Consider the following 11456-nt stretch of genomic DNA (forward strand, 5'->3'; position numbering starts at 1 on the left):
CTTCTCATCTTGAAATGAAATGCCGCATTATATACAAGAGTATGTAATTAAAATCGCGCAGTACGCTCTCGAGTTTTCTCTTGAATTTTCAATATATTTCACAACTCTCGGCGGGACTCCTTGTTAAGCTCTTATATTCCCATTGGTAGCTCCGTGTAACAGATAATCTTATTAAGTGATCCCCCATATTTCCAGGGAGATCCACTGCTTTCTGTGAATGCTTGACGACTCATTGTTAAGCCATCTCTCAGCCTTATTCATCATCTATTTTTTTCCATCATAACTTAGAGATAAAAGCCATGTTAAACGACCTTATAATTAAAAAAATATCTGTAATTTTTAATTTTTGTTTAAAAAATATTTCTGTAATTTGTATCTCCTGTCATAATCCTGTGGAAAAGCTTTCACCTTATTTCTCCGCCTCTCTTTATTATGGCTACTTTCAAATAATTTATGTATCAATCATTCTCACCGCGTCACCTCACTTCCTCGATGGCGATAGGTCTCCATTACATAAGTCACGTTTTAATCCCTTGCGCAAATCTATTTGCCTTATTACAAATTCTGTTCACGAGTGCATTAGTGGATAAGTAATTTGAAGCTGATGTCCAACTCTTCGCCCCTCAGAAGTGTTATAAGTGTGAAACCTCTCCTCGCAAGTAACTTCATATTTTTTTAAATGCATTTCATTAGCAAAAGGAAATAAGTAAGTCATTTCTTTTTTAGTGTTAAATACGTTTTGGCTCCCTTTACGATGATACATGAAAAATCACATCAGAAAAGAAGAGTCTTAGCTTTTCAAACCGTGTACTTAAAAATATAACTTTTCGTAATTGTTCTTTAAATTATGTTCTAAAATCTCAGGCCCACCTAATGGTTAGAGACCTAACATATCCTGTTGTAAACACCTTTTGAGGATTGCGAGCCTTCATTGAGATGCAAAGTTGTGTATCTTCCATTTCATCATTATCATCACTTCTCTTTAGAACGGCTTGCTGCATTTGCCATCGTTTGTCATATTTTCTTAATTTAAGTGTTTTTCGTGAGCCACTGCTTTCGATTGAAAACATGCTTTTTCTCCATTGATAAATGCTTTGCTAGAGCAGAGAAAATTATGATCGTACTAGGAAATGCGTAAAATAAAGCTTACTTCAATCGATTCCGGAGTTGTTCACATTCCCTGATAATAAATATTAAATTGACATATTCAGAGCCAATGTAGTGTGACGCGTCCATATTTTCGTATCACAAGTATTAGTGCATATTGTTTATCTTCTTCAATTTAAAGTTAAAATTGATGAAACAAGGATGCAGGTTTGCTTAGGATACATTTTTTACCTCTGGATTAAAGGAATCAACGAAAGAAAGACAGGTTTTTATCCCCGCAATGAAATTCTTTATTTTACTCCACTGCCTCGAATTGTTTTCCACTTCTCGAGCAATAGTCATGAAAACGCCATCAATGGTACCAGATTTAACAATAAACAAGACTTCGGAAGTAGGAAATTTTTATAAGAGATCATCATAGCAATCCACTTCCATTCTCTCTTTTCAGGCCGCCTCGGGCTTATCCCGCATTCACAAGATGCAGCACTACCTCCACCCGATGACCCACCGGTCCTCATCTCCCGGTCACTCGGACAGATCCAACGGAGGGGTCGGGGGCAAGTACCCTCAACCGCCGCCGCCTCCGCTGCGATCCTCGGCGCTCTCGTCGCTGTCTTCTTCATCCTCCACCGCGAGTCGGGCGCCGCAAATCCAGGGTGCACGGGGCGGAGGGGGAGCGGCGGCCGTAGGGGGAGGAGGAGTTGGAGTGGACGGAGGGGGCGGAGCTGGAGGGACCGGAGGAGGAAGCGGAGTGGGGTTCGGGGTAGTCTCGCAGGGGGCGGCGGAGGGGGGTTGCCCCGCGATCTCCGTAGTGGGGGGAGACTGCTTCCCGACTCCGTCCTCGTCGGATGGGATTCCGCCAGCGAGCGCCAGTATCACGCGGCGGGCTGGAGAGGACGCTGTGCCCGGAGTCCACGCTACCCAGAACGGCGTGAGCGCTGTGGTCGGCGCGCGAGGCGGAGTCGTCGGTGGCGGGAACCAGAGGTCCTCTTCGGCCGGCGTTCACCAGGGCGACGTTAAGAGGGCTCACCACTACCATCACCACCACCATCATCACGGGCACCACCACGGTCAGTCGGGTGGTGTCAGGAACCACGGGGCCGCTCCCGAGGAGGCGGTTGTCTCCATGAGTGTCAACGGTGGCGGCGGCGGGGGTGTGGCGGCCCCCGGACAACCCGGCACCCCCCCGGCGGGGAACGGTGGGGTTGAGCCGGGACAGCCACCCTACAAGTCCTACCACCACGGTGGTCATCACGGCCACCACCACGGTCACCACCACGGTGGGCATCACGGGCACCACAATGGGAACGGTTACCTCGGAGGAGGAGGTGGCGGGGGCGTCAGTGGTTTGGTTAATGGGGGTGGAGGAGGTGCGAACGGTGGGGCTGCCGTGATGGGGGGCGGGCAAGGGAGTCAGAGGGGTTCCTACGCCGCCTATCTGGACTACAACAGCTATTCGGAGACGAAGTACGCGTACAGCGTGAGTGGGATGCCGGGGACACCAGCCCAGGCGTCGGCCGCGGCAGCATTCTTTGCAAGGTGAGTGCCACTTGTTTCTTTTGTTTTGCCCTGCGAAAGTGAGGGAATCGGCACTGGTTTTCGCAGTGGGTGCTCGTTCCAGGAATGCCGAAAGTTGGCGCAGTAGTGATAATGGACTCCATTTATTTATCATAGAAGTGTGTTTGTGCATGGCAGTTTTCCTCCGTTTACAGTGATTGTGGCGCAGCCCGAGTGAAGTAAATTCGACAGTTACACACATCGATCTCTTAAAAGGATTATTTACTTAAGTAAATTTTCTCCCATTATAAAGCTGCCAAATGTTTTGATTTAGATTTAATCAGAATTATGAATAATTAAAATCTACGAAATAAAAAATTATGGATGCCGTTGGTCCGAGTAAATATCCATGTGTGGCCAAATGGATTGAAAAAGATCGTTACAAAGCTATGCGATGCGATGAATCTAAATGGTCCAATTGAATTTAAACTATTACACAAATTACGCATTCATTTCCGAAGAACGTTCTGTTAAAAAATTAGAACTATATTTTCATTTGTAAATGTTCCATCTGAGAGGAAATTTCAAACAAGCTGTGAAATACATGTATCTCCCCGAATTCAGAGTAATTATGGAAACCTGTTGTCAACTATTGCTCCATAATTGTATCTGGACATTTGAAAACACGGCCTTCGAAAATATGTTTTATTTTAGTTGAGTGTCGGTAATCCAAGATAATTATTTTCTTGGCCGAACAAGTTGCAGGGTAAGGATACCCAAAGTTGCCGAAAAGTCCCATTCCCGTGGATGTGAATGATCTCACTCAACCCCCGGAGATCGGAGGTATCCCAAGACAGAGAGGAACATGATGCCGCCCTCCTCCTCCTCCACTTGCATGTATAATCGAGTTAAAATAGACTCCCGAGGGATGAGATGCGGACGCGAGGAGATGATATGTGTTGAGTGCGGGGGGCGGAGTTCGGGTGGAAGGAGCATCTAGCAGTTGGAGCGTTTTAAAAGATCCCTGAGGACCATCTGTCAGGAACGGTTTTTTTTATATCAACACGCCTCCGATGCTTTTCTTTTTCTTCCCCAAAATGTGTTTTAGTGTTCCGTGTGGACAGGGCCAATCATCCCCATTATACTGCAGGGGTGTAATTTTCTCCTCGTTTGGGAGGGTGGGATTCCCCCATTCGTCCCTTTTTCCCTGGTTTAAATGTGTGTATGCACAACCTTCCCGTAACGAAAGTGCTTTTACTTTGCTTCTCCAACGTGTTATTTCTGTTTGGACCACAACAACCTGCAGTGATCCACAAGGAAGTCAACCTGTCGGTAGGATTTCAATTTCCTCGCTTTTTATTCTCCATTTATGTCTCTTGATGGGAATTGCCCAAGTGACGGGTGAATGTCTGACTGTCTTGCAATCAGGCTATGATCGCAGTTTTTTCCTGACGGAATAATGTTTAGATACACATGATTGGAGAATTTTATGTGGCATTTCGCCAGGAAAATGGAAAAAAATCATGTGTGTGTTTTTGAAAAGCTTATCATCCTAGATTTTTGCTGTCTTAAAATGCTGCAAAGAGTCAAATGATGCGTTTCCAGCGTCGGTGTAAGGGTAATAATGTATGTTTTTGTCAACTCATGCGGAGCGTATGTATTTCATATCGATTCCCATTGATTTACTACTAAATTGGTTATAATGAATGCCAAAATACTTAGTAAGGCAAGGGAGGGAAACTTGACCGATGATCATAGCCAATGAATATTTACACTGCATCCAATGTAACCATAAAATCTTTTTCACAGCAAATATTTCCTCGCGTACTGGGCTTTTTTAAATTATCTCTATTTCGCGCGTATCCGCGTCGTATGCTTGGTGGATCGTCAGGAAACTTAGATAATGCCAAGGGTAGGACTAGAAATAATTTTCAGCAACTCTACAAGCCATAAGACCCTTTCCTGGTGGTGAAAATAAAATACAACTGCGAACATCTTAAATATAAATTAATTAGGCTCTGCTCGCCACATTCCCTCTGCATATCCCTGCCATCTTTTTCTAACTTTTTTCGCGCGCATAAACCATGAAAATTCACCAAATTGCGAGCAAATCGTCATTCACATGTATGTAGGTATAGATAAAAGAAAAAGGGATAGGAACACACATTAAAGACAAACGAAGGAACAGTGGGGAAGGTGGAATCGGGGGATCTCAAGGGTAAAAACGTTTCCTGGCTTGGGACTTGAACCACGGGTTTTCAACTTGCTGGGCCGATGCTCTAACCATTCTCTCTATTTTTATGTAAATAATATGTATATATATACATATTATTTACATATATATATATATATATATATATATATATATATATATATATATATATATATATATATATATATATATATATATATATATATATATATATATATATATATGTGAGAGGGCCGAAAGCTTAAACATCTAAAATTTGAGTGTCCTTTTCCGTGTTGTATATTTTATTTTGTGTACTACAGTGCCGTCCAAATGTTCTATTGCTTTCGCGAATGCTTCTACACCATCGATGTATGTATATTATATATATACATGTACACATCGATATGTATATATGCATACATCGACATGTATGTATATATATACACACGTATATATATTATATATGTATATATTATATATATACATTATATATATTATATATATATATACATTATATATATATACATACACGAGGGTCATCCGGAAAGTAGTACCCGTTCGTGAAATAAAGACACAAAAGTAAATATTAACAAACATAAAAAATTTTATTTGAAAGAGGATACTTTAAACTACTTCTCAACATAATCTCCAAGCAAATTAAGGCATTTGTCATAACGTGTGACAAGTTTCTGTATTCCTGCTGCATAGTCCTTCGCCGCCAGCTCATTGAGATACGCGAGGGACCCATCTTGCACAAATTTTTGCATAATGCAGATGGTGTTTAACAATTTCATGAACAATTGTTCGAGAAACATTGGGAAAATGCTCACAGATATCATCAATTGTGACGCGCCGATCGTTCCTCACGAATTCGTCAACTGAGCTCACCAGTTGGTCTGTAATGACAGATGGTCTCTCCGAACGCTCATCGTCGTGTGTGTTCCCCCTCCCCATGTTGAAGTTGCGACACCACCGCCGAACAGACGACTCGTCCATTACATTGTCTCCATACACCTCCTTTAATTGGCGATGAATATCACATGGGCGAACGTTTCTTGCATTGAGGAATTTAATCACTGCCCTCACTTCACAACTGGCGGCGTTCTCAATTTTTTTAAACATTGTAAACAATCACAGAAACAACACAGGCAATGCTAGCGTCACGCAACTTGGCTCAGAGAAGGCAGACAAGCCACTGAAGCTATCTGACCTCGTCCAGCGGCTACTCGCGTCGTCAGCACTTCATGCGGCACGAACGGGTACTACTTTCCGGATGACCCTCGTATATATATATATATTATAAGGTAATCTACCGATCAAGGTAGGTTTTTGGATGGACGGAACTACCAAATAGTTATTTTGTAATTCCTAAGAAAACACAATCCAACAACCTACTCTACATCAGGTCCCTCTTCATCTCTGATTACTTCCTTCCTTCATCCGTTCAACATCCCTATCCTGATCCTTCCCTTTCCAAGTTTGTCTAACATTCTCCCCTCTTTTACAGTGTTCAACAACCCACTGCCGAATGTGTAGGTATATCTGTGTGTGTGTGTGTATATATATATATATATATATATATATATATATATATATATATATATATATATATATATATATATATATATATATATATATATATATACACACACACACATACATACATACATACAGATAGATTTTATGCATACATCGATATTTGCATGTTTAAACCATAACCATATAACCATAAAACCAGTCAATGTGTATATCATTGACTGATTTTATGGTACATGTATGTATATATATATATATATATATATATATACATAATAAATATATGTATACACATACATAAACGCTATAAAAGAATGTTGCGCGGCAAAATCCTCGACAAGGACGCTCTCCCGTGGTGAAATTGACGGCGCGAAATATTCCCCGGCACTAAATTCACCCGATGTAAGGTTCACGAATTTTCACCGCTGTATGTAAATTATTATGAAACGCTACTCTGGCGCCCGTGTTACCGTGTGCCATTTCGCTATGACCGGTAATTTTCATCTAGCATAAACACCTGAGATGGCTCTCTTCCCGGAGACGTAGTGGCTAGGTTCGAGCAAACCACCTGTTAGACTGGTTCGGCAATCTCTCGAGTCCGAGAATATTTTGAGCGCATCCCAACGCGAGGGAGAGAGAGACAGAGGAAACTTTTCCCTGAGTTTTCCGCGTACAAAAAAATTAAACGGTTGCCATTTTCCCCCGGTTGTGAAATATTTTCGCATATTTTTTTTTTAAACGTCCACCCGGACGGAAATCAACGAGGGGGGGAGAAAACTAAAAACGAGAATGCTGTGTTTTTAGCGGGAGTAGTGATTCTAAGTTATGCGAAGCGGTGCAGGAGACCCCAACCACGTCGCGCTACTCCCGTCCATAGAATGAAATAGTCGGTGCAGAGTGAGGGAGGGGGTCGATACGGGGGTACAGGGGGAAGGGGGTGGAGGGAGATCGTCGTCGTCAACTTCGCCGCGTTCGTTTCTCCCCCCTTCGGTCTTTCTAGATCAGGTTTTCCCGCTTAACGGGTCCGGGATGGGGTAAGGGGAGGTGAGGGGTCCGAAGGAGAGATGGAGTGTGTGTGTTGGGGGTGTCGGGGGGTTGCGGATTGGAAATAGAGACAGCATTGAAGACATCGGAATCCGCGTGTTTCTGAGCGATTTCTCATCCACTCTCGGGTCTCTTGCTCACAAAGACGAGTCGTTATCCGCGGTTCAAATTTTTTTTCCTTTATGAAATTTCAACCACCGTGCTTGGTTTGATATCTTTGCTGTAGGAGAGTTTCCTGAGAAATCTAGGGTCAGCTTGCTTTCCCTAATTAAATACGATAACAATCGCGAGTTGTTGAATTTCCAGTGTGGACTCAAAGAGAGTTACACGCTTTGAGTAACACATTTTTTTTAATAACCAGTCCGTCATCCCCATGGTATCCAGACGTTTATTAGATTATCTTTGTAAGAGGCATGTGTCAATTATTTATTTTTTAATGAATGCGTATGTTGTACAGGATAATACATTGCAATTACGAAGTTACCAGTTTCGGATGCTACCCGTACAGAATGTGCGATGACCATATTGCAGATATAAAGCGAAATTACCTTTTTTCCGCAAAAAAATGAAAAAAATTTTGATGTCTTAATGTATTTTTTTACAGTTATATCATAATCGAAGGGAAAGGTTCGTAATTGGTCTTTTTTAATAAGTTGATCTCTGTATTCGATGTTTTCTGGCTCAACTTCGTGGAAGTTCATGTATATTAAATGAAGAACCCAACATATTTTTCCAACGTTCTCGAGAACATTCATAAGAACAGTGGAAAAATACATCGTGTTCTTCATTTGATAAGGTTATCTCTTTTCAGAAGATGCCAAGGTTTTTCCTTTGATAGAATGAAATTTTATATTGATGAAAGTAAATATTTCTTTATTTCTCTTTATTACCCATTGTATTCGATAAAATCATTTCTTACTAATATGATTTTCACTAGTGGGTCAGTCGTTTGCTTAAAAATTGATTTTCCCATTGTAGTCTTCGAAATAATCCGTTAGTGGATGTTGTTGCGTACTGTACTCGTGAATATAATATATGTGTTTAGCTCATAGTAAACTTTATGGTTTACACGGAATGACTCTTTGAGTTGTACATTCGATTTCAATGGGATTGGGTACATTTTCATATTTGCGAAACCGTTAAAACGAGGTCAGTTACTCATCAACGAATTTCAGAATGTTTCACGTTATAAATTCTAGGTGACGGTTCGGCTGCAGAATTAAGTCACCGTTCATTTTATTGACTCCATTTTTTGATCCCAGTGCATTTTTTGATATGTGATGATGCCACAATTGTTGATATAAAATGTCCGTTATTAGAGAAATGTTCCACTGTTTATTAGATTTGAGTGTTGATGTAGCTTAGGTTACTAGCATATATTGATAAAATTATTGCATATCTGCCATTCAAGAAACGTCTTACTGAGGTATTTTGTACGTGTTAACTGCAATTGTTAAACAGAATTGTACTAACGAGTCTTTACCACCGTCAAGATGGTAAAGACTCGTGAAACTTTATGTAACAATTGTTTTGTTTCATTTTGCAACTTTGCATGGTCATAATTTTTTTAGGTAGGAAACAACATTAAATGTAGAAATTAAATTAGGTCTTTCTACGTAGAAAGCTCGCTGAATTCCGTTCTTCATTTTTTCCTGTGCCGTTGATTGGTTTTCCTGGTTCTAGGTGGTGAGACAGTGGTTAAAATTAATGGTCCGGGCGGTCAGCGTATTCCATATACGGAGAACATGGCGAACTTTAAGAGAGAGGTGTGAAGATTAGGTGTGGTGTGAGTGTTAATTTGCGTGCTCGTGTGTGATAGCGAGGAAGTCGAGGAAATGATACTGCATTACAAATGAGTCCGCGGCCAAGCATGTTTCCCCACACACGTGAGAGAGGTCAAATATCTTGGCGGCCTAAAAGGAATAAGGATTCTCAACCATGTGAGAGAGAAACCAGAATTAGCACCTTATATTTCCTGCTGTTCCCTTCCGAGAGTCAAGCGCACCTTAAGGAAGACAGCACACCATCTTAGTGATTTCGTGTTTCGAACCGGGTCCACTGACAACGAACTTAAAACTTTACGATAAAAGCGCTCACAATTTAATCGTTTTATTTTGGAGAAAACTCTTTATTTCCATCAAAATTCACTTCGAAATTTATTTTTTGAATTCCAAATCGCAGATCTTTTTTAAACTTTTGCCGACCTCTTACCTTATCGAATTCCTCGTGATTCCTGTATGATTTCTCCGATTCTGAAAGCGACCACCATCACCTGTATTTTCCCATGGAAATAACAGAAATCTATTTCGCATATGTTCATGTACATATATAAACACTTACTTAAAGATAAAATGTTTGGGAACTTGATGCTTCTGAGAAATACGCCATAAAATAATGAAAAGTTGAGATTTTTCCGCCCTACTTTATTGATCTATGTATTTAATATAACTGTAAAAGTCTGTTTTTATATTATTGCGCCCTCGTTCTCCAGCCCACGTGTGTGTATATATGTGTGTGTGTGTGTATCTTCGAAACAGGATGCTCTCCGGCGACGAACAAATTTATTAAAATAAGATTAGCATTTTTAAAGCACAAGAGCACTCACATATGTAGTTTTAATGTTTCGACGGCAAAACAGATTATGATGATGACGGCCGTTTTTTGAAACGTCAAAACTACGTATTTTTCTGCCCTTTCTTTGTGTTTCTGTATTTTTAAAATCTTAATCAATGTTTTTCCATTACAACCATAAACACAGTAATCAACGTTAAGGTCGGTTTGGTAGGTGATAGAAGAGTTCACCCAGTACTAAGCCCGACGGCGTGTGAAATTCACACATCAGGGTAGGGGGGTCAGTTCCTTTCCCTGTGCCGGTTATGGTCTCCCAGGAAGAACTGGTACCCGAAAAATCACATAGCTTGGGTGGAGCTGGAGGTGCCTAAAGACTCGCCCGTTAATCGAACCCGGGACCCTCCGGTCAGTGTATGTATGTATGTGTATATATATGTATGTGTGTATATATATATATATATATAGATATATAAATATATATATAAATAAATATATATATATATATTTATTTATATGCATATATATAAATATATATATATATATTTATATACATATATATATTTATATTTATATACATATATATATATATATATATATATATATATATATATATATATATATACACATATATATATATACACACATTCAAACACGAGATCCCGCCATACGGCGAACAAATATTCATTCACATGGAAATAGATATAAGGAAAAACGGATAGGAACACATAAAGGACGAACACAATTGAGGTTGGGAGATATGTATATATATATAAATATAAATATATATATATATATATATATATATATATATATATATATATACATATATGTATAATATTTATGAAGGACTTGTTTAAGAGATAAGACGGGTGTGGGGAACAGGGGTGGGGAAGAGTGAAAGGACTTGGTTTTGAGGAGGTGGAAGGGGCGTGGGGTGGGAATCGCATCCGGTAAGCATGAGACACTCACCAAATGATCCTCTTTGATTTCCGTTCTATCGCTGCGGGGACTGTTCTCATTTGTTTCTCCCGATGTCGGAAACTGGTCCCGATTACGATGGCCATCGAATGCGATCCCTTATAAAGATATTTAAAGTTCCTCACAGAGCGGCGTTTATACTCTTCGCTTCCGATCTGGGATTGGCATTTAAATCGACGCGTTTTATGTTTGGACGACGCCGACGCTATAAAAAGAGTCGAATGACTCTTTATGATCCGATAAAATACTAAAAGGAATAGTGGGCCGAGGGAATTCATTCTTCACTTCTCATTAATTGAAGTGCGCCTGATATTATTTGTGGTACGAATATACCTAACGTTTAAGATATTATCTTAAGAGGAGACAAGTCGCTCACTATCGGAAAGTGATGATTCGTATCAGTTATGTCCAGCATAAGTATGCAGTTTTCTAGCTGAGGATTTGTTCGACTTTCTTATTTAAGTTATGCGAATAAGACTAAAGCATTTTGCTATTGCAGGTGTACATGTTGTTTTCAGCTTAATGCTAT

The 11456-nt window shown here is 40.3% G+C and overlaps 1 protein-coding gene across 1 annotated transcript in view; it reads left to right on the plus strand.

The window, feature by feature from the left end:
- The window catches only part of LOC139700246 (uncharacterized), a 110867-nt gene extending 108025 nt beyond the window's left edge, over nucleotides 1-2842 (plus strand). The window contains exons 2-3 of the mRNA XM_071598868.1: nucleotides 1556-2646; nucleotides 2782-2842. Coding sequence (XP_071454969.1) covers nucleotides 1556-2646; nucleotides 2782-2842 — 1152 coding nt within the window. The remainder of the gene's footprint in view (nucleotides 1-1555; nucleotides 2647-2781) is intronic.
- The last annotated feature ends 8614 nt before the right edge of the window (nucleotides 2843-11456 follow it).

This window comes from Hetaerina americana, unplaced genomic scaffold (genome assembly GCF_022747635.1).
Source record: "Hetaerina americana unplaced genomic scaffold, ioHetAmer1.1.p SCAF_10, whole genome shotgun sequence".
Classification (NCBI taxonomy): domain Eukaryota; kingdom Metazoa; phylum Arthropoda; class Insecta; order Odonata; family Calopterygidae; genus Hetaerina; species Hetaerina americana.